Consider the following 27,802-nt stretch of genomic DNA (forward strand, 5'->3'; position numbering starts at 1 on the left):
CAACTATAATCGTTCACTTGCTTTATTGTTATAAAGCGATTAAACAATCATCAACAGAGAAATATAATTTTATTTATATTTTTTTGTAATATTACCCTTAAAACATTGAATAAAATAAAATATATTCATCTTATACAGTTAATATGTAGAAGGTACTTTGTCTCTTGTCGATACTTATCACTCGATAATAGACTTTTTTTATTATTTATTTATATTTACACACATACAATTTAATACATACGCCAAAATATTGGATGGAACATCGATAATTCATTGAACAATTAACAGGTTTTAGATATATGTACATATTATACGCTGTAGATTAACATTTCTTTACGTTTATACATATATTCAACATTTATAATACACGCTTAACAAACGTATGATAATTTTTGTTAATGTACTATGATTTAACTTAATATATTTAGTATGCTTATATGACGTAAAAATAGAAAAGAGACAGTAGAAGAAAATAGTAGCTCTGAATCATTACGTTCTCAATGTAAATAGTCTCATCGGTTATTGTTTCAATACATATACTTTTTTAATAATTTTCATATAGGCACTAGGAAAAAAGAATCACAGATCGATCGAGAGAGTTTATATGTTAAACGTTCATTTATATCAACACTCTCTAGTAGAGATAGTGTGAAGATGGAGCGGCTCGCTCTACAACTGGCCTAGCTCTGGTGTAACGAGGGTGGAAAGGTCCCAAAGCCGCCTCGTTGGTGCTCGAAGGGGGTTGGTCATCATTGAACTTGAAGTGGAATAAGAAACGATGAGCTCTGGGGCAAGGCCAGCAGCCGTTTTGCCTCAAAGTTTGGTGGTTTAGAGTCCAATAAACGACTGGATTTATTGCTGAATGAGCATGGCCTAGAAGAAGACTGTATTGCATCAAAAACTTCGGCGCATTCTTTTGGAACTCGGCGTAAAGGCAGCTGATAGCATGAGGTAACCAACAGCTGGCGAACACAATAGCTACTGATACCAAAACGTTGGCTAATCTTCTTCTGGATTGTAGAGTGGATGTTTGAGGTTGGGTTGTTAGTAAGCTAGGCTTAGAATTAGAAGGGCTTTCGATTTTGTTTTGATTCTTTCTTTGACTTGAGCCTCTTTGAGGACCTCCGCTCGGTTGCTTGCGACTTTTCCTAGATTCTCTTCTTCTATCGTCCATTTCGCAGTCGTACGTTACGGCTTGGGTCTGGGCATTGTTGGCAATACCAGCTACGATTATCACATGCGTAGGTCTTCGAAGTAAAGGCATCGGCAAGGGAAGCTCTCCATGGGCAGCTCTAGCTGTCAGAGACAGGGCGCATAGTTTGGAACGCACGCTCAAATGACACAGCATCATGGTAGTCGTTGGCACTATGAACACTAGCACAATATAACATATTAAACACGCAGTCTTTATGTCAGACATGAAGCAATCATGTTCGCAGTCCAAGATGAGGTGTAAGGATCTGGCGATCAGTAAAGGTACTGTCAACAACGCAGCAAAGAGCCATATCATTACTGCTATGAGGAGTTGTCTTTTCTGCAAACCCCCCAAGACCCTCGGATGTTGCACTGTAGTGTAGCGATCTACTGAGAGCATCATGAGCGATAAAGTGCTCGCCGAAACTGGGAGAGACTGGAATTAAATCACAACAAAAAAATGTAAGTAACATCTAATAAGAGTATAATAAAGTGGGGTAAAATTACGCAGTATATAATAAATTAACTGCGTATTTTTGTTCCAATATACTATATTCATAACGAATTACCTCTAAACATGTAAGAATAGAACATAAGATTGAGTCGCAATGTTGTGCCAAAACCAACTCTGGAGTCAAAGAAGGTCTAGCTGCCACCAAAGGTCCACTGCAAGCGCATACCAAAAGATCAGCAACACATAGTCCGATCAGTAATGGATTTCTTACTCTAGCTGATTGCTGTGATAATAGAGCTGCTAGCAAACTTCCGTTTCCTGAAATATTAATTAAAATAAAAAACAAGCTTTGATTTCGAACGACTCAGAAAGGAATATTGTACATCTTTACCTAAAACTCCGACTCCGAAGACGATCGTATAGATGCAAGCCAATACAACTACTTCGACCGATATTTCTTCGTCTTCCAAAGTATGTTCTGGAAATCTAGGCGTGTAATTTCCAAAGAACGGAAGTTCTTTAAATGAGGTGTTGTAGATGAAGCCTGTCATCCCGGATGTGCTCTCTGTCCGAATGGCACATTGCGTCACTTAAAAATTCGCTGAAAATAAAAAAATGCACTCTGATTAATATGCAAATTAAAAAAGCCGCGAAAAACAGCCAGAACTTTACATAATTGGATATCATAAATTAGCTACGAGTTGTGGAATCTATTGTACAACAACACAGAGCGAAATGCTAATTTTCACATTATGGTTGTAAATTAATTTTATTGTTTTGTGAAGAGAGCGTATGTGTAAATATATTATATACGAGCGAAGCTGAGTTCGCAGACAACTTTGCAAATTGAACTATTATAGTTCTTGAGAAATTAATGTAAATCAAGCGAGTTTAGTTTCAAGAAGTTATATTTTATGATATAACTAGCTCTACCTGTTGTATATCTATTCATAGCCAGCTTCGCCCAAAGCCAACGCCCAATATTGGTTAAAATAAATTAAATTTTATTTAGAAGCACACTTTAAGCATATTATAGTTTGATACTAATATTTCACTGACACGTGCCATATTTAAGTAAAGGTCAACGAGTTCTGGAAAAATACTTTAAAATATAAAATATTTTTGCTTGTTCAATTAGGGATGTAAAATACTTACTATCATCATCGATTATTTTAGTGACTTTCCCAGTGTATATCAGGCGCGTACGGTGAGATACACTCCCTTTCGCTCGCTTGCGTGTCAAGTGACGAGAGCGAGTGAGAGATAAGGACGTGCGTTACATGCGCTCCGCATGCCCACTTCTTCTTAACGCGTGAGCGAGTGAAAAGGAATGTATCGCACAGTACGCAGTTTTTTCAACGTTTAACTGACTGCAAAATTCACTACAAAAAATGGGAAAAAACCCTCTAGAATGAAATTATGAAACTCAAAGCTTAGTAATATCACTTTTGCCTCTCCTGGCGCGAATAGTCTTAACGCCGTACTTATGGACATACGTAAATATGAAAGGTAATGATGTAATGTTGCATGAAATTGTAATTAAAGCTAAGGGCTATATGTATATTAAAAATACACTTTAAATAAACCATGTAAAAAACAAGATCGTTTCTTTATGTATATTTTTTAAATTAAAAAGATGTAATATATTTATTAGGGTGCTCTCTAATTTGGCTAAGGTCTTTTTATTAGGGTGCTCGCTAATTTGTATACAGAAAATATATATCATTATAAACGCAAAATAATAAAAAGAAAATATTATTTTTATATAGGGATTACGACGTTTAATAAGTCTACATTAAAAGTTATCAAATTCACATGATTGAGTATAAAAGTATAATATTATTTATGTAATATGTTAGCAGCAAAAGTTACATAATCTTAATATATAAATCTGGGAACTTTAAACAATAAACAACTTTATAAAATCGATTTTCGTTATACGAGCGATTCGTTGAAAAAAATGTTATCAAAGGAATAATTTATTACAAAGGCCGGCGGTTGGATGTTGTTCTATGAAATTATTTATAAGGGCGCAACATCCCTACGGCGAACGCTATGCGGTAAAAGTATAAAGCTCTGCCCACACTGTACATGTTCATACATATGTATATAATCATGTGTTGTTGAAAAAGTTCTCGAGCTTTAAAAATAGCACGTCAACGAAATCTTATGCAATTAATAGCAATGTTAAGCACCAGTATTTATAAGAAACTTATCGCTTACAGTAAATTTATTTGCATCGTTTTTTGTAAATGTTTGTAAAAAACAGTATAGACGTATCGGTAGAGTGCTGTGTTCAATTTCCGTATTAGAATAGTTTGTTTGTCTAAAGTAAATTTTGCTCCCCTTTCGAGTGCCAGATTAGCTCAAGAAAAATATAGAGGTGCAATCAATTTAAATTATTTTACAAATAAACTTAGCAATTCATAAACGTTTTTATTAAATCATTTTATAACAATATAACGACTTATAATAAGTTAAAATCGAATAAAGAATATCTAAATCGAATTTTGCTCAATAGGAGAACCAAAAAACAATTATCCCTCTTTTGGCTTATTTCCCCTTTAGAATTGGAAAAAGTCCTATGTTTTTTTCCAGTTCTCTATCATCTAACTAATGCATATGATTCAGATTAAAACTTAGGTGACTCTCTGCTATTTTTAACACATCTAATTTAACTGCATCATTACGTAACATTGCCAAAATGTGACTTTAGTGCCTTTGGTAAATTAAATTCTTATAAAACTGTTAATGGATATCCGCTCAGGTAGGCAAGCATTAATTTTACGCTGATGAGAAATGAAACTTTGTTTTTATGTAGTCAAAAAAAAAAACAATTAGTATTATGAGAGTTTAGCAAGCATTATCAAAGATTTTAATTTAACATCCTCAGACCTGAATTTATATTTTCGTTAAATTATTTTATTAAGTACAATATAGGTCATGAAAAATATTTTTATTTAGTATATTGAAAAGACATGATTTTTTTTATTTTAAAATAATATGGTGTATCTCTAAATAATATGTTATAACAATAATAAACAATATAATGTCCTTATGAAATAAATAAAAAATGGTTTTAATAATAATCAATAAAGTTATTGTACATTGATGTGCACTGGGTCAGAAGAGGTTAAAAAATATAATTTTATGATTTAAAAAAACTTTACGTATTTTTTTGTAACCTTTTCATTTAATCAGCATCCTATGCATATACACTAGTTGCTCATACCATCAATCTGACTTTGTTCATTCTACGTACAATATAATATAACATCTACGTATCCGTAGTGGTTGCATTGAAAGCTTCCGACTCTTTCCGAGCTTACTGAGCTTTTCAATAGTAGCATTATGCCGTTATTTACCGGCTGTAGAAATTACAATCTCATCCACTTTCGCAGTTCTTTTGGAATGATTTTATGATTATAAAAATGCAGTTTTAAAATAAAAAAATCTATACTCGGTGCATGAGGAATTCCGCCTGAGCCGATTGCGGTTTTAATTGAAGTTTTAATTGAATCCTACGTTCAGTGGCGTAACTTCAAATATCCGGGCTCTCGGTTAAGCATGTAAACAGGATTTTCGTATGGCGACGAATTTTTCTAAGGAACACGAACCATGCATTTACAACATTTTTTAAATATTTTTAGTACTGTCTGGGAGATCAGAATTATTAATATCATATAAATATAATTTCGATCGATCATCACAAATTATGTTTTCTTAGATTTTCCTAATATCGCGGATGAAGAGCTACAAAAAAATTGAGTTAGGTCGTGTATACAGACAGATATTGGTTGAAAACTGAAATAAAATAGATTTACAGACTTTGAATTCAGTCTGGTGTCTCACTACTTGCTGATTATGTTTACCCTGTTGTAACGCATTGGGCTAACGCCTGTCATTTACTATAAATAAATATATTTACAGCATAGTTTATTCGCAATTTTTAAGAATTCTTATCGAATTTGCTCAAATAAAAAAAATTGCTTAAAATATTATCTATACAAATTGATGAAAATTTGCATTTTTTTCAACTTATTTTGCTTCTTGGAAATTTAGTTGCAATGGATCGCTTCACGAGGGAACAAAAATCATTCTGTGTAAAACGATTATCATGTGATTGTTTGGCATCTGTTTTGGCATCGTGGCTCAGGAAGTTTAAGGAGATCGGTTTAACGTTAAATAAGAAGAAAACCGGGCTGCTACGAAACAGGAGAAGCGAAGAAAATGTCGCGCAAGCTAACGAGTCTGTACAAAAATATCCGAGCTTTTTGCATCGAATTATGAAACTTATTAGTAGAGTAAAAATGCTTTAATTATGTTTTAAGCTTTATAGTATACGAACCAATAAATCAGTGGTAATAGTCATTCCATAATAAATGAAATATTTAAATCTCACCAAGACGCATATTTTGTATCGTGCCTCATAGATCAAAATTAAAAATAATAAAAACGGTGAGGTAAATTAAGCCACGTGAATTTAATATTGTGTACAAGAAACATTGTGGTTTCCATTGTCTTGTTAATTAAAAATCCTAACAAAGAGCGACTCTATCACAGTTGAATTAATTTAAAGGTAAAAACTTGCTTTGAGACAATCGATCCGAATTATAACAGAAATTTTGCAAATCTTCGGAGATAATGTATTGAAATTTAATTAATTTTGAATTGAATTTTACGCCTCGCATTGACCTAAATTGATTTGCTATTATAAAAGTGGAAAGCTGTATAATTTTATTGTACGTTTTATCACGCAAAACGCTAAGGTATTACGAGGCTGTTACGTTCTTTATGATCTAGTTTGTCACCCATTTTACGACGCATTAGCCAGGATTGTGTATAAGGCTTAAATTGAAAATGTCTAACATAAAGTCATGGCCCAAGAAAACGTTCTTTTTTAAAGATTGTTTTAAATTAATTTCTTAAAGTATAATTTCAATATATCAAATAAATATTTAATGAATGCCGGTTTTTTGTGTACAACCGTCCTCCGAATATGCCGTGTGTATTTTAAGCAAATACTCCCACTTTTTTTGTTAAACGGCAAATGTTTGAGGATGCCAAAATGAAACTTATATTGTAGAATAATACTATCGAATTGTTAAATAGGGATTTCCTACCCCTTCTCGATACACCGCTCTCACTACCCACTTCATCTTTAAATGAATTTTGCAAAATAAAAGAAAAGCCCGAAAAATTTGCATTTTGAAAATTGTATGAGATATATATTTCATATGGAGAAATCAAGTATTATATTTTAATTTAAATAATCGGATACCCGTCAAAAATAACAATATACTCGGTTCATTTTAAAATGCGCGGGTAACCGGGTCGGAAGCCTTAGACTGAATTTAAAAAAGAATTAATATATCTAAATCATGAGTAATCAAAAATCCAAATTATTGGCTAGATTTTTAATTATACGAATATTCGTAAAATTTATATACTTAAGTAACACAGGTATTCGTTTTCAATATACCCAATTGACAAGTAGCACTCCAAAATCCATGGTCCTTTTTTATAGAGCCGTTTTTGTTAATTAGTTGTTAGGCGGGATATATGTAGATGAAGATTACTAATTTTAAAAAATTTTCGCTCCACCGCAACTACTTTTTATGGGTCTTACAAATATTAAAAATACTAAGTAAAAATTGCGAATGGATTTTGCATCCTCAATTTTAAGAATGTTAAATATAATAAATGTCAAAATGTTTTTTAGGTATATTAACAATGAACAAATAGATATTTTGCTATAGTTATATACGTAGTTACTATTTTTTTCACGCCTGACAAAATAGTTAAAGTGAGCGCGGTATACAAAAACTGAATCATTATTTTGTTTAAAATATTATTTTAATTTAATTTATCATACAAACAACGTACATGAATAATGTATTTTAACAAATTCCGTCGAGCGAGAATTCTTGCGAAATACCAACCAGTGGCGAAATCCTTTGATATCCTCAACAGATACCATACTTCATATACGCGCGAGTATTATTATAAATATATACACACCTTTTACATATTTAGGGTGTGTTTACATGGCAAAAACTTAACGCACAATAGAACGACGTAAATATTATATATGTTTCGTACTCTCTTGCCAACTCTCCGGGGCGATGCTTTCGCTTTTATATTTACGAACAAATTGAATGAATAAGCTAATAAATGAAAGAAGTAATGTGATCTAATGAATACGTGTGTATAATATAAGGAGGGTTTATTTATAAAATATATCACATATGTAAAAAAGTGAGGAAGATTTGTAAATAATACGATTAATAAAATATATTATAGACTAAACACACAAAAAAATACGAGTAAGCTTTGCCAATATTTTTTACATTTAAATGTAGTGTATTTGTTATGCTTATTAAATAGTGATGAGAAACTATAATGTTTAATATGTATCAATAGACAATTCAGTCTCGTTTCGAAGCATTTTTCATGATTTTTTTGTATAAACGTATATTACAAGATTATGAATACAGAAAAATATAAACATTAAAATTAATTACAGGTTCAAGTTATTGATATTAAATATTCTCCTTATAAAGGACATTCCTTTCTTAATAAAAAAATGGAAAGTTAAATATATTTTTAATGAACATTTTTATATATAGTATATATAAATATGACTCAATCCAGGAAGCTTCATAAGATTCCCATGTCGTCTGGACGAAGTACCGTTACACGAAATAGCATGCTTTATCTCTTTCTTCGTTGCGTGCGACACCCCTCCCACTTCTGTTTCTAGGGGATCGCCTGGATTGTTAAATGAATAAATTTAATTAACCTACAATACCACTAACTTTATCCATAATTTTGCTACTTATGTATCTGATTATTGCGCAGAATTTCAAAGATTTTTTAAATAAATATAATTATTATAGACATTATTAAATGTGTTCCTACTATTATTGTTTCCAAAAGCAATAAAATATTAGTATTTATTATAAGAAAAGAGCATTATTATATAATAAAAATAAAATGGTCAATATTTCTTTAGAAGCGCAGGGTAACACCCCCACGGTGTATGGCTGAGAGGCAAATAGTAGTGGATTCTAATTAGAATGTAACGGTAAACCGTCGAGCTCGATAGGGAATCTTATGATGCATCCAGGGATCAGCAAACTTTTTTTGAGAAGCGGCAAATTATAAATATTTTAGGTTAGGCGTACCAGAAATCAAAATTTAATTTTAGCATATATTTGCATATTTTATCATTTTAATCTATCTATCACAAATTGCTCCAAAACGTGTCTCTAGTAATAAGCTTTACCTATGAAAATAATGTAATTACTTTTTTTGAGATAACATCAAAATTCGTCACTTGAAGTTGTGATTTTATGTACTTCATCTTTGAAAATATATTTTAACATTGGTGCTGCCAAATACAAATATAAATTCCGAAGCACGTATTTATCACAATTAAGTGATAAAATACATTTAGAAAATTATGTTTCTTTTTTGGCAGAATAATCACTTCCAATTAATAGTAAAGAGAAAGTTGCTTAACTGTATATGTTTTCTGCAATTGAATTAAGATTCGAAAAACGCTGTTAGAACTACAGATATCTGCTGCAAATTTTTGTAAGATATAAATTTTATTTATTCTTAAATTTTCGATACCATGGAAAATACATAAATCAAGTTGACAAGAATGGTGACTTAATCAACGTCAGTTATGTTAAATTCGTTAATAAATCGCATTATATTTACTACAAAGGCTGACTTTCAGTCATTCAATATTCAAAAATAGTAGCTAAGGGCAGCTTTTTTAGCTAAAAAATTTTTAATCGCTCTTTTCAGTTCAAAAAGTCTGAGCCATTGAACTGTTGTGTGATTATTATTCCCAGGTTAAAAAAAGTTTTTTACTATTTAATTTCGGATTCTCTTACGGTCTAATGAAGCTTTTTCTAAAATCACTTGACCGATAGATATCAATTCGTTATAAGTATGAAAACTTATTTTCAGAGCGATACGAGACCCTTACTGGAATACCACAAGGATCCAGCTTGAGTCCATTACTGTTTCTAATATTCGCATTTAAAAAAAAAAGATAATAATAATATATTACTATTATAAAAATAATTCTAAAGCAGCGCCACAGATGAAAACTTATTTCGAGTGAAAAACTTATAGTATCATTTTTAACAAATATAGAAAGCACGTTCACAATAAATAGATTTTCGATAAATCTTTCGAATTTTTGAAAATTAACGTCATTTAAAATAAGCATACAATTAAATGCACTTTTTAAGCTATTTTAAGTAATTATATAAATTTTTCGAAAACTAATTTGAAGATTTTTTTGCTAACTCAAAGATAGGTACTCTGATTTTTTTCCAGATCATGATTCACATAATGTCAGTTGAATTGTAGATCCATTTGAATGTGAACTTTCCGATTCACCAAAAGAGCCTTAAGGATTGGATGATGCTTTTTATGAACTTTATGGATTAAATTTGGTAACGAACCAGATCAAAGAGTTGATGCCTTTTGCAACAATCTACCTTTGCGAACAAGGATTTTCCACTCTGATGAACATGAAAACAAAACAAAGAATTCGATTGGATTCAGAAGACAGTATTCAGATTGCTATTGTATATAAACATAGGATTTATTTAATAAAACATTAATATATTTATATATGTTCTATGAAATTTTATAACTTTTATTGTTTTTAATTATTTTTCAGAAGCAATGATGGAACAATTTGATGACATATATGGCTACAACGTAGAATTGGTACATATAAACAAAGAGTGAATCTTCTCATGTTGAAGTCACTGTCAGCAAGTATTATCTTTTTATAAAGAACAAGAAGTTTGATGTAACTGAATAGCTTGAATTTGGCTATTCCTAAAGAGGAATGATGACACAACAAAAATTGATTAAACACCATGTCGTATACATATTTTATCTCATAGGTATGCAATGATATATTTATAATCATTGTAAAATGTCGTTTATTAGATAACATTCAAGAAACTACACATATATATTGCGAGTCATCACTCGGAACGGAACGATCTAGGTGCATTTTTTTGCTGCAATAATGGTTTTAATTTATTTTGCTGTAACCAAGCTTCTTCAGCTTGATAACCGATTGCATCACAACCATTGTCACGCGATCGATGTGAAAGATAGTATACCCAAATATCAATAGATAAAAAAATACGTTTTATTAGCATTTATACGGTTTGATCGACATTAACCTCAATATTCATACGTATATATTACATGTTCACGTTTAAAACGTACCTAATTCAGTAAAATCTAACGTATATGTGCATTAAATCGGAAGCAATGATAATGGTTATGTATTATAAAAGAAAAAACTCACTTTTCGGCCTCGGACCCCGTTGACAGGAATTCAAAATTTGAAGATTTCATTAAGAAATTGTTTTATGATTGTTTATCTAGTTTAATCACTGTATTCTTCTAATCCTCAAGACGTTATGTATATATTTAATTTTCATAGTTATAACACACTTAGTTAATTTGCAATACGATTATTTATATTCAGTCAAATCGAACAACGCACATGATGAATTAATGAAAATTATTGTTGCATAGCAAAATTTTATTTATAAATAATAATTATTTAAAACTGTTGTCACGTTGATGTCGGCCATTTTGTTTTATATATTAATGCTTGTTTATTATTGGTCGAAACAACGAATACTTTTACTTTTTACGAACGAATACTTTTTAAAATCCACAGACATGATTAAAATTTTTGATAAAACCAAAGTAATATGGAAAAAATGTCAAAGAATTATTTCAGAATCACTTTTGCTTGTTTTAATTTCAATGAATAAATATATAAAAAAACTTTCTTAGCTATTTTCTATATTCATATTTTCGCTTAGACGTGGAAGTGAGTTTCTTAATTGATGTTCATAATTTACAGTAGTAACCTTTATGTGCTAATGCACAACATTCATCATCAACCCAGTCGTCATGATGGATGTGTTGAAACTTGCGAATTCTCTTGTGTTAATGAATACATAGAGTGATATTTTGTTCGGTAAACGAAACCACACACGTACAGTTGGGTCGTTCGCCCGCCCAGAAATTTAGCTTAATTGATATAGACCGCAACAGCATCCGATCGCTGAAAAACTACGGAAAGGTTTTACGACCAATTAGCGACCGACCGTATCGGTCGAACCCTATCAATGTCGTAAATACAGCCTACAATAAGGGTAAAACCAATTTTCATTATTATTATTGAATAATTTAATAAAAACTCGGCAAAATTGCTATATATCGATTTTACTCAGTTTTTGGTAAAAATATATATTGATACGTGTACTTTCGGGTTTTGAGGTTAAAGGGGTGTGACTTTGCAGCTAAATAGACGCTGGAAAAGCTGATGACAGATTATTTTATAAACATGTATAAATTACCACACATATAGTAGATGTAGTATTAGGCGGTGGGGTTAAAATGGCAGATCTTGAAAAACGAATAGTCTTCGCTAGCGTGTCGTGTTGTATTATTGTCGGATGAGGTTTTTACTGTGTCAACTCAATCGATTTTTTTTATGTTAATTTATTTCGTACTCATTCATTTATAAGTATTATTTTTTTATAGTAAACATATACATAAAATCCAAATAAAAAATATTATTTAATTAAAATATTTTTTTATTAATTATTTATTCAGTTATATATGTAAATATATAACTATCTTGGGTACATAAAAACAGTGAAAGATTGACCACTATACATGTACGGCGATAGCGTTCAAAGAGTTAAAAAAGATGGTGACTTTGACGATCGGCAACCAAAGGGCAAAAGATCAATAGTATTTTACGCATGGTGAAATTTATTGTTTGGCACGCTTTCTTTCCAAAGGAACTGTAGTTTTTTATTCTTATGGGTGATTAACGTCTTAGGACAGATGTGCTATTAGGTGGTTCGTGAAATATTTCTTAACATTAACGCAATTGTTTGAGCACGATATCTCTATCCCATTATTGTGATAAATCCTTGCGTGATCTTACTTTCGAGGCGTGTTTTTGTTTGTTTAAAATGATCTTTAAAATCACCTAAAAATCATAACAAATTTCGCAGATGATTAAAAGCTCCACAGTAGCTTTGCCAAATTTAAATACTTAAAGCTCAGACTCATATTTATAATTTTCAAGAGAAATAATTATTATTTAAAGTAGCTTTTACACAGCAGAAATAAATCAATTAATTAATTTTAAAATTATGAATTAAATCTTAATATTTTATAATTAATATGGAAAGTGAATTTTTTTAATACATCTAGAATTAATTATTAGTAATTAGAAGTAATTTGTTAATTACAAATAATTCATCAAAGAAATACATATGATGTATTTCTTATTTTTTTGACATATCTAATAATAGATTTTAGACGTTATTTTTATTTAAAAATATTATATGCATACTTAAAGTATACAGCAACACAATAAATAAATATTATCAATTGATAAACATAATTTTTTCTTTTAAATTCGCGTTTGATTCCATATTTATGCAGCAACAAGTTTTAAATATTCATAAACAGCTTGTAAATCAGAGTCGCAAAAATCATTAATTCTCGCTTTATAATTTACATTTTTTAGAATCTTCGTATATTTATATTGTATTAATATGTATATTTATGACTTTATATATATTACTAAGAACCAATTTGAAATTCGGCTTTCAGGAAGCTAGATTAAAGTAAAATTTCTTAAAATATTTTATGATTTCACTATAATAGCTCGACCTAATATTATTAGATAAAATATAAATGACAATATTAGTAAAATAAATATTTATCAATTATCATTAGAGTGTTCCTCTCATCATTAGGTGAAAACCAGGGAAGATTTGGGTGATGTGTATACAATTTTATACATATGGGCAACCTGAGGGAGGCATAGTGCTCGCGCGTATAATGCCACGAGCAATTACGAAGAGCTTGGAGTGTCATTAGATTAGCTTGTTTACTTACTGTACTTTTATGACCGTTGCGTTAGAGTTTAAACAATAAAATATAGCCAAGCTGTGGCCTGTTTTGTTTTGTCCCAAAAGCCTGGGAAAATAAATTTGTTAAATAATATTAGCATGAAGAAAGTCTCAAATGGATATTGTGATGGTATGAGTTAATTCCGTTTATTGTCGCGTACGGTCTGCACTGGCTGGCATAAAATAAATAATAAATGGGCTTATGGCGCAATTAATGCGTTAGAGGTTATTTTTTCACCGTCAGACCATCTCACAGATACAGAAGTAGTAAAAAAGCTCACAATGGAACGATGTGACAATAAGTGAAGAGAAAAAGTGGTTTAGTATTCTTATTATAATGGGTATAGTTCATAAGGGATGTTTAAATGTTTATTAGTCAACGAATCCCCTAATCGAGACGCCGATATTTTAAAAAACAATGTCAAGAAATAGATTTAGACTTTGTATTTTGTTAATAATGCAACAATTTAAAATAGTACAGATTGGCTGACGAAAATGAAACCAATTCTTGATTACTTTTAAGGTAAATTCAATAATGTTTATAAGCAAAAGTAAAACCTTTCCTTGGATGAAGGCATGATTCCATGGTTAGGTAGACTTATGTTTTTGGTATCAGTCCGCAACCAAATATAGAATGTTGAATAGAATGGCTTGCGAATCAGATACCAGTTATATTTGTAATTTAGTAAACACGGTAATGAATGTACTAAGCCCATATTTGGACAAGTAGCACCGTGTTTTTCCTGACAATTTTTATAATAGCGTTTTACTCCCAAAATATTTATTTTTATGGAAAACAGGACTCTATGGAACCATTCGTAAAAATAGGGGTATGCCCGAATTCCTTAAAAATATAATATTAAGACCACTACAGATAAAACATGTTAGAAAATGATATTTGAATAATAATATTTCAAAAAATAATGGAATGAACAAATGAGGTATTTTTTTCATTTATTTCAATGCGCATTGTTTAATTCGTTCCGTGTCTATCAATATCTGAATCCTAACAGAAAAATTAAATTCAAAGAATCTATCGATTCTAAAGACATTTTACCGGTTTCTATCATACTGTGCCCGTGCTGTCGATCCACCAGAAAAGCTTTCGGATAAGCTATAAACTATCGTGATGTCGTGAATGTCGTGTTTGTTCTGCATATGTAATAAGGAAAGATACACCATACATGTGCAGAAGTTGTGTAATGCTTCTTCATAGTGTTTTTATACGTATCACTCAAAATAAGTGAAAAGTGTAAATAATTAAAATTAATATAAATAAAGATGTAGTGTAGTTTATAAGTGTAATTATATATGTGTACAAGTTGAATGTCAAATCATTCAAAAATAATAATATTAAAATAGATAAAAAAGTGCAAATAATAAAAATAAATATAAATAAGGATATAGTGTAGTTTACAAGTGTAATTGTGAAAATAAATGTGTTAGTGACAGGTGTACGCGAAAAATGGACGCCGAAAAATTTGGTAAGTGCAATTTATATTATATTATAAATGTCGTTTATAAAAGCATTTAAACATACTTATTATTAAATTATAAGGAACTGGTTTGTAACCATGCAAACATTTTCAATTTAAACAAAGGGTTAGGAATGAAAAAACATATTTATTCGTTCATGATTTTATTCCTCAGAGGTTCTTTTAGGCGCAATTATATTTTTTTCTAAATTATATACTTAATGGCGGTAATAATCTAATACGACAATAATTTATCCGAATTCTAGCTTTTCCCCCTGGTTTCTAAATTAGTGAATCATTGCGGTTTTCCAAATGGTGAGGAAATATCAAAATATTAAACACCCGGGAAAAATGTTAGTTAATGGGTGCTATTTCTTGGTAGTTCTTTGATTACTGTGCTATCTAATTTATTTACATATACAGCAACATTTTTACTTTTTAATTTTACAATAATATACAGTTTTAGGTGGATAGTTCTTATTAATTGATGTACAGCGGATGTTTCGATTTATTTTGCTTGGATCGATTTTATGTTCTAGTCAAACAGTTTTGATCCTGAAATTTATTTCTATTCAATGAGTGTAACATAAAATATTATTTTTATATGAAGTAAATAATTAGGTTTCATACATTGCATAAAAAAAATTCACGTGGCATAAAAATCCGATAATTTTAAAAAGAACAGCTTTTTTATTTAATTCATTAATTCATGACAATTTGGCTAGAATAATATATATATTTTTTTTACATATGTAAAATTTTTTATGAGCTGAATTTAGTTCTTAATTAATGATTTTTATATTTAATATTTTGTTGCAAATATTCCATTGCAACATGATAGGCGTTATCGCAATGCGGTACAACTAAGTAAACACAATCAACAGCTATTAAGTAAATAGTGACTGAAAAACACCAGACTGAAATCAAAGTCTGGAAATGTGACATATATTTTATTAATCGAGCCCATAATTATGAAAGTGGATAAAGTCATGTTTCTTTCCTTTCGAGATATTTAAAGGCTTATGTTTGAATTGATTAAAAAATATTTTTATATTACGCAATAAAATGTTTTTAAATTTATATAATCTGCTAGGTTCATCATTTTTTTTGATATATACATTTTTATGTTTCCTTATGAAAACATAAAAATTTAAGGTTGAAATGACTTTGACCGTTTTCAAAATTAACCGTACGTCTTGAAATTGACTTAACACAATAAAACAGTTTTTTTCTTATTTAAAATATTGTTAAATAATATTTTTAATAATGCTTAAAGTATACATATAGGCAACCTGAGGGAGGCATAGTGCTCGCGCGTACAATGCTACGAGCAATTACGAAGCAATTACCAGCAGATTAGATTGTTGACTTACTCCACTTTTATGACCGTTGCGTTGGAGTTTAAACAAGTAATTAAATATTTTGAACAAATGTGAAATATAGCCAAGCTGTGGCCTGTTTTTTGTCCCAAAAACTTGGGATTTGTTAAATAATATTAGCATGAAGAAAGTCTCAAATAGATATTGTGATGGTATGAGTTAATTCCGTTTATTGTCACGTACGGTCTGCACTGGCTGGCATAAAATAAATATTAAATGGGTTTATGGCGCAATTAATGCTTTAGAGGCTTAGAGGTTAATATTTTAATAATGCTTAAAGTATTTGATTATAACATATATTTTTTATTCTCTGAAAGTAGGATTTTGGGTTTTAAGATTTTAAAAATATTCATGGTAAATTGTTGGAATATAGTATAGCAAATCTGTCATATCTTTAAATTTTTTTCTGTTATTGATCTTCTAGTGAAGTACAACGGAAGTAAGGAAATACTTTCATATATTTTTGGTCTTACGTTTTGTGTATAGTTATGTTCATTTCTTGTTCTCTTTTTCTTTATTTTCTCTGGCTTTATGTCTGGAGTTTTTAAAATATGCTTTTAAAGAAATCTTGGTGAGATTCATCAGAAGACGATAACTGTCTTATTCGTTTCTATTTTTTTGACGTGCTATTTAAATTTAGCGTTCGTATGTTTATAAAACACATAAAAAAAATTGTTAATATAAACACGTGATAAATAAATATTAATTACCTGAGTCACTTTCTGATGACATAATGAAAAATCAAATTCAGGTTTGCAAGTACAACAGAGGTAACACGAAATAATACATAAACTCATTTCTTTCGATTTATTGCCATAGACCACTTTCATAATAATGTGCTCAATTATGAACAATTTTACCGCTTCTGTGCACGACTAAGCTCAACTTTATATTAATTATTCCTGAGAAAAGCTAAATCTATGAAAATCTAGTGTGTAATGATCCATTGGAACAATAATAATCAATCCCGATTTTACAGACAATATATAAATAAAAATATACTAGAGTTTATATAGGATTTTAATATAGATCCTTCAGATAATAATTATAGACTTATAATACAGAGCTATCGTTCTACTTTTAATTTATATGTGTATATACATATATTTAAAAACTATCAAAAGCCTAAACATATTAATGCAATTTACAAATTCTCTTAATTTTATTTATATTTTATACTGTTACAATAGGGTGACAGTTAAAAACTACGATAAGGTATTGTGATAATATCCCACTTAAGCTGTGGAGGATTCTGTGACATCTAATTTTTTAATGGTGAACTATTATTATTATATTGAACCAATAATATTATCGAATTCATTTTCAATACATATTTTAAGATAAATAAAAATAAATCAAAGAGCAAATTTCATTGTTAATGGTTTTTATTTTTGACAATGCCTTCTAAATATTCGTATCCATGTAATAAAACGGTTCAAAGCGCTATCGGCATCGTTAATATTCAAAGCGCTTTTCGGTACAATCTTTTCTGAATACTGATGTTTAAATTCCAGTCGGATTCCAGAGTTAAATTCGAAAAGCTTTATTACACAATTTCAAATCAGTTCCTTAAGTAATATGAAGCGATAATAAATCTTTTAGTTTTCTGTTTGTGTTAAATCAAAATTTATCAAGTTACTTTTTATAGTATTATTTAAATCGCGATAGCACATCATAACTCGCAAAAGTTAATCGCGAAAGTAGTCGTTTATCTCCGTTTTTACTTAACGCTTTGATGCATTAGGCATTTTATTTTTCTTACCACCGAATATTATAAGCTAAACGTGACGTATGGCTAGTCATTATTCACGTTATTTGCATAAATATAAAAAAAGCTGTCTCAGGTGTTTGTTGTTCTTGCTTCTTATGCTTCTTTAAAAAAATGTTCGCATTAGCGATGATTGATGCGTTTTTATTCCGATGCGGAATACATAAAAGCGTGCGCACTGTTTGAGCTTAATTGGGAATTGGATATGAGCAATTAGGGATCACCACATGTAGTCGTTCTTTATTGTTATCCGACGTTTGGGACCTTTAAGGTCTCTCGATCCCACCGAGAATATAATTGGACCATGCCGTCTCGCAGAATATTGTTATTGATTATAATAAATGTGATATAATATATTTACATTTTAAATGGAAATATACAATGACTACTAAAATATTTAAAAAAAAAAGGTTATTATATTTAAATTTACATATAAAACATTCGAAAAAGGTATAAAATAATTAGCACTATTTAAATCAATGATATAAATTTAATGTATCAAAAACAATTATAATAAACATCCATTAAACAGTTTTAAACTTTTGCTTAAAAATAAAACTTTCTTGAAAAAAGGTTTGCCGAACAGATACCATACATGTATTCACATTAAACAATAACAAATAGTCTGTTTCCGCCCCGAATTATAGATAACTGAATGAAAAGTTGACTATATACACCATAACAAGGCCCTACCGAGTCATTTCCTTCTGGAATTTTTTCAGACACTTTAGTCAAGAACTTGTTCATAACTACTACTTGACTTGGAAGTGTCCTGATTTTTTTTTATTATTTTTAATTAAATTAAGACCACCGTGATTTAAAAAGTTATCCCAATGCGTCACCATGGTGAATTTTTTTTATAATAATATTCATATTATAGGATACATACGCAAAAAAAATATTAACGGGTTTCTTCAATGTAATAAAATAAATATTAAAAAAACACGAATTTAAGGATATCTTCACATTTTTTTTATTAATCGGACATTTTATTTTAAAAAATCTGAAACTTAAATTGCATCATCCTTTACATATGTATGTATAGAAATAAAATAAGATTTACTCTTAGGAAAAATTTATTTGCATTTAATGTCGGTAATGGATTGGTAATCGATTAATGAAAAAGTTGTATTGTTTATTTAACTACTTTATATACATATGTATGTATGTTTGCATTTACATGGTTTTATACATAAAGTTTTAAACTGGTAAATTTGAGTTTGAATGAATCTTTTTGTGGCTTCAGCCACAAATTACAACGCAACCATACTTTAATGGATAAAGTTATCATCCTAGATTTATGAATAGCATCCTGTTTGTAGTTTAGTTATGATTAAAATGATATGGATTATGTTTTATATGTATGTAATTAAAATTATATTAACTAAGCAGCAGTTCATTTAAAAAAACTTGAGTGATTATTAACTCCGATGGATCGTAATAAAATGAAAAAATATACTTAAATAAATCTTAACAAGCCTAAGAAAAATACCAGTTCTTAAACGGCGCAAGTGAGTTTCCGCTTCCTATGTTTTTAACATCAAAATTGAAAAACTTTGATGAGTTTTCTACGTATTTCGCTCGTACCTTAACCAAGGATTAATGTGTACTCAAATTATTTTTCGAAAAGCAAACTAACTTTAAAAAAATTCATTTCGTCTTAAATGACGTTGGATTGAAAGTGAAAAATTTGCTGTACGCGAGCAATAAAATGATTAAAATATTCAACACAAAAGCGTCGGATTAAGATTTATACATATGAATGAGATTTATATATGTAAATGAAAGAAAATCGCAGACTTTGATTTATTCGCTGCTTATTTGACAAAACAAACGTCGCTCAGGCTTATTAACTTTGATGTATAAATTGTTCGTGTAAATATAATTATTATTTTATAGTATATTGTCAAACTAACACACTAACAGTGTTTCGAAAATTCCTCTTAAGATGATGTACTAAATCTCAAGTTCACCTATACTCTCTACTCAGGATGGTCTACGTTACTATGTATATTCGGGTCACGTATTTAATATGTGCTCTCGTGTGAAACACTCTTAGGCTTAGCTGTAAAGTTTGTCTTTATAATATATTACTCTGAAATAATTGAGCAAAATATTACTGAGCATCCATAATTTACGATAAAGTATTTATATTACATATTTGCGTTTTTCTGATATTTATGATTCTTATCTGATTAATAATGTAATTCTTGGATTACCAAAGCAAAGGTTAAGTTGAGTTGGGTAGTTTATTCAAATACTTTATTTATTTTTATTTTTAATAATCGATCGATTAACGTTTACTTGAGATTACTCTATATATACTTTTATATTCACAAAATAAGGACTGCCTTGTATTATATAATAACACTGATTGCTCAGATTTACCGTACAATTGCTCGGATCAATACAGCAGACTGTCATTCGTTTGCGTCATGGACGATTTTTTTGTGTAGTAAAAAATACAGAAAGGAAAAACGTGAAATTCAGGTCTTATACAAAAGGACCGAGATTTGAACATCACAAGGGATATGTGAATAAGAAGCGACCCATCTAAATGTTCACCCCTCGGAGCGGGTGACGATTCAGGGCAAGATTTGATCGAGTCCTCGCATTAAGAATTATCCTTTTAAATATTTCACCGGGTTCTTTCTTCCTCTTCTGTACTTCCTGGAAAGGTCGCAGTGGGAAAATGGAAAAGTAATAAAACGACAATGCCGAATAAAATACGACGAAGAGATGTTGTTTTTATATTTTGAATTCTTCGCACCTCAACGCTTCGGCGAAATGGAAATAAAATATTGCCTTTGAGTCTATATGGAAAGGCGATGCAAATAATATATTTATTTCCACAAACGAGGTGTTTTATTAAAAAAATATATAATAGTATTTGTATAATATAAATAAATGTTTTTGGAACGAAGCATGCTTGTAGATACATTACCTTTATTCGTTTACGACATATTTTTATTATCATTGAAAAAAGGCATTTATTATCGCGTGAGCGCAATTTTTACGACTTCCTTAATACACAACACAACCTCACAATTATCGTACGTACGTTTATTACTAACATACTTGGTTACTTAATGAAATTGCCACTGATCCGATATCCAGGCTTAACAGGGGCTTAATGTGTTTTAAAAGCTAAGCTATAACCACCCGAGTAGATTTATATTTATATACATAATTTTTAAGCAATACGGAATAGGTCTAAATGGTTTATCGATCCATGTGAATTTCCAAGTCCAATATAAGCAATCAGTGTGAAAATTATGAAGCAAGACAAAGCAGTAATCCCTGAAGCGAAAACATGGCGACAGACCGGTGAGCAATTTGCACAAATTAACGCAGCAAAAAATCTGCATAATTTGTTTGTGGACCTTGTTAGCTTACAGGGGTCGAAAATGTATTAAATCTTCAGAATACATAAAGGAGCATTAATAATATTCATTCACAGGACGTCAATTTTCATGTAAATTTCATATTTTTATGTAATGAATAAACTGCTAAAAATTATAAAAATATATATAAAAAACCTATTTATAAATTCAAAGCACTCACACAATATGGTAGCATTTTCAAAAATATTATACCGGTCTCAAAGATAAGAGATGCTGACTTTTAAATCATACATTAAACATATAAATAATTAAAATTAATTTTGCAAACGGTCTAAGTTTAATTTTGAACTCAACTCTTTATGAAGTTTATAAAGTATACACAATTTTGTTAATTAAATAAGAGAATCTTTAATTAAACGGTTTACAGCATCAAAAGAGAGTTGATTTGTTAAGTTTAATCAGAATCTTGAAAATAATTAAATTTCTATAGGAAAGCCTAAAAAACAAAATTTCAAACTATCGGTATTCGGATAAACATTCAAATATTGTAATAAATAAAACGTTTTTTTACTTAGTTGGCAATACTGTAGTTTTCGCGCGGCTCTGCGTGACGTTACACAGCATTTTCTGTTTTGAAAATATGACTTTCAGCGGTCTTTATTTTTTTTTAAATTGTGGAATTAATTAAAATCGAGAATTTAATTCGAATATATTCGCCATTTTATAAACTATTTGTGAAGCATTCGTTTATAGTGATAGTGAATTATTAAAAATATATATATTCATAAAAGCACCAAGATCGATCTTTAATTTGGTAATACAAGTGTTTTTATTATCTATTTTTTCTCTGATATACCGCTACTTTCTTGTGATATTTGAATTCTTATCTTTAAGTTGTTCATAAAAACTATGCCAATAACAAATAATATCCCACAAACAAAATAATGTACAAAAATAAACAGTTTTTAATTGCTAAAATTCCATAAATTACTCATATTTTCGAGCTACTATTGTGCAGCTGTGGACTTTTTTATTAGATTATATTGATGATTTTTAATTTATTTTAATAAATAAGAATAATTTTTAAGTTGTCTAATCTTTTGTTGTGTAATCTTTTTGGCAGAAGGTATGATTAAAATTTAACTTAAAACCAATTTATAGTTTGAAATATTTACGGCTCTTTAATTTTTAATATAAAAAATAACCAGTATAATCAATATTTATTGCATTCTTTTAATATAAAACGATGTGTGTAGGAGGCGCATATGGTGAGATACATTCCCTTTCGCTCGCTTGCGTGTTAAGTGACTAGAGTGGGTGAGAAGAAGTGGGCGTGCGGAGCGCATGTAACGCAAGCCCTTATTTCTCACTCACACTCGTCACTTAGCACGCGAGTAAGCAAAAGCTTTAATGACAATCATTGAGATATTTGTTGCGATTTTAAATACTTGCACAATTTGTTATAGCTTAAAAGCTATAAAAAGCAAATAAAAACACGTCTCAAAAGTAGTACACCTAGTATTTCAGGCATAAAAGAGACCAACCAATTGCGTTAACAATTAAAAACAATTCACTGATCACACCCGTCTAAAGATTAATCTCTCATTAGTACCGTGGAAAAACGATTCTCAACATTTCATCTTTTAAGGCGTGAACACATCTGCGATTCGCCAGAGCTGTCTTAAAACAGCATTAGAACAGATGTGACATGTAATCAAACGCAGTTATAGCACCATACACAGTCCAGTATCATCACAAGAACATACGTCAAATCCCATCTGCTTTACGAAATCACAGCCGACAATAATTTAACTCGACACTCCAGCAAAGACTCTCTGACTTTTGAGAATTGCCATTTTAACTCTGATAGTGGCGTCTATATTTCTCTATATATGTGATAATTAATATATGTTAAACAATAAACTATTACCAGATTTTCCGGCGTTTATTTGTCTATTAATTGACTGTAATAAAATAAAAGTGCTGTGGATTAAATACAAAAAATAATTAAAAGCTTATTTTACTTGCTCCACAGATTTAATGTTTTTTCTTTATGAAAATGCAATGATCTAGACAAAATATTATAAGGAGAAACAAGATCTGGATACTATGCTGGATGCTTAATACAATAATATTTCAATTAAATTATTTCAGTTTGTATTGGGTCATCATAACCATAGGTAAAAAAATACGCATTGTCATGGTAAAAAATTACCAGTTTTCTGTTTACCAATTGCAGTATTTTTTTTAAGAGTAGTTAATTAGTCAAAATATTATTCAGATAAAATTTTTAATTGCGTTTTAAAAAAACATATATGTAGACAATGCAACACTTGCAGTATCACCATACATAAAGCATGTTTTATTATATATATATTTCAGCTTAATAGAGCTTTTCCAGGTGTAGTCCAATGTCTTTTTCATGTCCCATTGTTTTTAACAACCCAATTTTCATCTCCAGATACTAATCAAGAATTCGAAACATCGCATTTTAAAACCATTCTTATGCGATGCAAATGCTCCACCACAGTTGTCTGGTTAGCTTTCATTTTCAATGCGATCTCTATGGTATTTTAACGTATACTAGTGTTAATTATGATCGAAAATGTATTATATAATATTTTATAATACAAAGGACGTCTGGTATATGGTTTATCATTCAATATCAACAAAAATCTAGATGCAAATTTTGTCAACCACATTTGTATCAGGCATATATTATTATATATTTAAAATAAAATATAACAGTTTTATACAGTTTGATGACGAGGGCTAAATTGAACAAGAAAGAGTCCTTTATACTATGTAATAGTTGAAAAAATGTATTATTTATCAATTAGGGGAGTAAAAAAATCATGTTAGCGTCATAGTTTTTTTTTGTATTAACCCACATGTTCCATTTAGTTATTTTTATAACTTTATCAATGTCTGCTTGTGATGCTTTTGGTAAAGATTTGATTATTGTCTTGGGTTTAATTGCAGTAACCGCATCATATATGATGCATTAGAAGAGTCTTAGAAACTAATATTTTTTTATCGTATTCACGTGCATATAAAATAGAGTTTTAGTAGTCATTTAGCAGTCAAAACAGCGATTTATCTTATTTTCTAGGCAATTACCGTTAAAACGAGTCTTGTAAACGTTTACAGAAAACGAAAGAATGTGCGTGAATCAAACTATTTAACCAAACGTTACTTTAACAAAAACGAGTAATCTAGGACAAATGTATTATAATACATCAGCGGACAAAAACAAATTTGCCCCTAAATTATCCAGATTAGTCGAGGGTTTTAATAAGAAGAAAGTCTTTGATCTCCTGCCCTTTCCCGGGTCGTTTATAAGTCAGAATGATGATATTAAAAATTATTTTATTTCATCAGAACGATAGACAAGCGGTGTAAGTCGCTGCTTGTTGACTTGAAAGACTTCGGTTCGAATCCCATATAGAGCTTAATGTTTTTCGTATATATTTATTTATATTTATATGCTCTTTATTGTATTTATGTAAAATACTATAAAGAGCATAAATATCTGTTATGATTTATATTTGTAAACTTATTAAATGTTTAAATTATATTTTATTGTACATATGTACATATATTCTATTTTAAGCTTATATTAAAAATTCTATATTGATCGTTATATAATATTTCAATAAAATATCAGGTTTTGTGAAATAAAATATATTTCTTTCTGTGAAATAAAATTATCATTGATAAATTATTAGAGTGAAATAGGAGTTTTTAACTGTGCAGTTAAATGGATAACAATTATTTTTAAAACAAATTGCCCAATAAAAGTAGAGATTAAGGCTGTAATATGGTGTACAGATTACACATATAAAAATAAAATAAGATAAAAAATTCATGGTCTGGCGCATCTTCGATTTGACTTTCTTCCGGGACTATGAATACAAAGGATTATTTTCACATCTCACGACACATAAACCCTTGACTTGTGACCTCCCTTTGTCAGCATTCAAATAATGGAGGAGGTTTATAATGGTTTTGGAAGCATATTTGTATAATGGTCTCGGCTTTTGATTGTAAAGTCATTCGTTGTGTGATACAAAATGACACGCTTGCTTGATTAATGCGGGATTTTCTGTCAAAGATGATTAAAAGCGAAGAGCGGATAAATAAATATGGCAAAGAATTTGCATGATAATAAAATGTTGATAAAATACAAACAGAAATGCATAGCATATAAAAGTTAATTAATAACTTCAATCTGCGTAGAAAGTGTTAAATCATCTACCACCCCTATAGGGTGTTAATTTAAAAAAATATTTTGATAATATTTTTTTCTTCTATATGAACCGTTTAAGATGAAATGATTATCTGAATACATAAACCTTTGATCTTTATTTATGTTCAAAATTTATTTGCATTTCTGATTTAACTGATTGCAAAAGATTGTAATTTTAAAAGGACCTGGCGGATAAACACAACTTGTTTGCTTTTCACGTCGTCTTAAAAACAATCTTTGAGATATTACATATTTTATATATTCATCTTATGTTATTGGAACGTACTCAATTAAAAAAAGGTTGCTACTACAAAAGCAGGAGTTCAAAATATGTTAAGCAAAAACTTACGTGTTTAATTAATAATTTTCATCCAACGCGTTTGTGTACTTTTATCCATATTTTAATTAAATCAACGTCAACCGCCGCTAACCCTGAAACAAAATAAATTACCAAATTTTAATAAGACGAACATAGCTAAACAGACTTTGAAAAAATAATTAGATTAATGCTAACGTAGCGTGTGAATTCCGCGAAAACCTATCAGTAAGTCTTATACATATTTTACGAAAGCTTTTGCGAGCTTTTCCCGTGGATTTGCAACCTTCTATCCACCATATCACAAGAGAAACGATCTCTACGTGCTTCGAAAATCGTATTCCCATACGTAACTCGGTAACACAACTAAATCTCCATGCTCAACACACAAAACACCCTAGAACCCCACTGTTTCGATTTTTCTCCATTTCTCCATGCAAATATCACGGGGAATTAAATTTATTTACCGACCGGAAACGTTAAGTTCGCCTTCAGCGAAAGCTCATATGAGACTTACACAATGTAGCATGTAACGACTTTAATAATTTTGCGGACCGCAATTTAATTATAACAAAAATCCTTAAAACTTCCACCAAGAACAACAGGGTGCAAGGATATAAGAAAAATTCTAATTTATTTATGAATAACGTAATTTTTGTTGAATAATGTTTTTTAATTACAATGTGTTGTATTAAATTAATTAAATCGTAAGAAAATTGCAGGTTAACGATACTAATTAATATTAATGGTTGTATGATTAATTAATATACGTTAGGTTCGTAATTATTAATATACGTTAATATGTGTGTGAAGGAAGAGAATGGTGTAATTGAGAACGGCAATATTGCTATGAAATATTGATTATAGTCGTTACAACTTAACTAAAATAGCTGATAATTAAACATGTATTTATAGGGTGTAAGGTAGAGATGCAACTGTGTTTTCAAAATTTTGTTTAGGGACGAGCTTCTCAATTTAATACACAATGGAGATAACGTTGAAAATGAGTATCAATCAATAATAAACCTGCATTATTGCACAGAAAAAGGGGTTGTCTATTAGTTCTTATAAAAATTGCTTCTTTCGACTTATTTAGATTTATGGATTGCATTACCGGTAAAACCGGTAAAGTAACCAAGATCTGCTTTTATTAATACCAAAAGATAACAACTCTAAGTTGTTGATTTTTTTACTGCTCTCCTCTGCTAAAATGCTTTTATAGACTTTAGATTTTATCAGAAAGAGCAGTCTAAATTTATTTTTAATTATCAAAAAATTAATTAAAATCAGATAAACTATCGACAATTAATGATAACTAAAGCAAAATATATCCACACCGGTGACTATTATATAAATTTAGATTATGTGAGTCTATAATAGGAAGAGAAATTACGTCAGTTTACTAAACAATAGTGGTTATTGAAAGCGTTACTAAACGGTCCCAGATAATCAAGTAAGACGTACTAATGCTTTATTCTCAGAATGAAAGCACAGAAACCTAGCAACTAAAAGCACTTAGAGACGCGCTAATCGATAGTTGATAATACATTAATCTCATAAAATAAATTATGCTATCAGAAAATATGTATAAATATTTTTTATTCTGATTTATTTTAATTTT

General features: G+C 29.7%; 1 protein-coding gene across 1 annotated transcript; it reads right to left on the reverse strand.

Moving 5' to 3' along the window:
* Positions 1–190: 190 nt before the first annotated feature.
* Positions 191–26,300, reverse strand: LOC148238533 (gastrin/cholecystokinin type B receptor). Its single transcript, XM_088187479.1, has 4 exons — positions 26,215–26,300; positions 2,040–2,249; positions 1,764–1,966; positions 191–1,630 (listed from the first exon to the last, which is right to left on the reverse strand). Exons 2-4 carry the CDS (start codon positions 2,197–2,199, stop codon positions 635–637), a joined length of 1,359 nt encoding a protein of 452 aa, XP_088043605.1. The 5' UTR covers positions 2,200–2,249; positions 26,215–26,300; the 3' UTR covers positions 191–634.
* Between the last annotated feature and the right edge of the window lie 1,502 nt (positions 26,301–27,802).

Source organism: Plectrocnemia conspersa, unplaced genomic scaffold (genome assembly GCF_051122295.1).
Source record: "Plectrocnemia conspersa isolate PC_06_02 unplaced genomic scaffold, ASM5112229v1 ptg000001l, whole genome shotgun sequence".
Classification (NCBI taxonomy): domain Eukaryota; kingdom Metazoa; phylum Arthropoda; class Insecta; order Trichoptera; family Polycentropodidae; genus Plectrocnemia; species Plectrocnemia conspersa.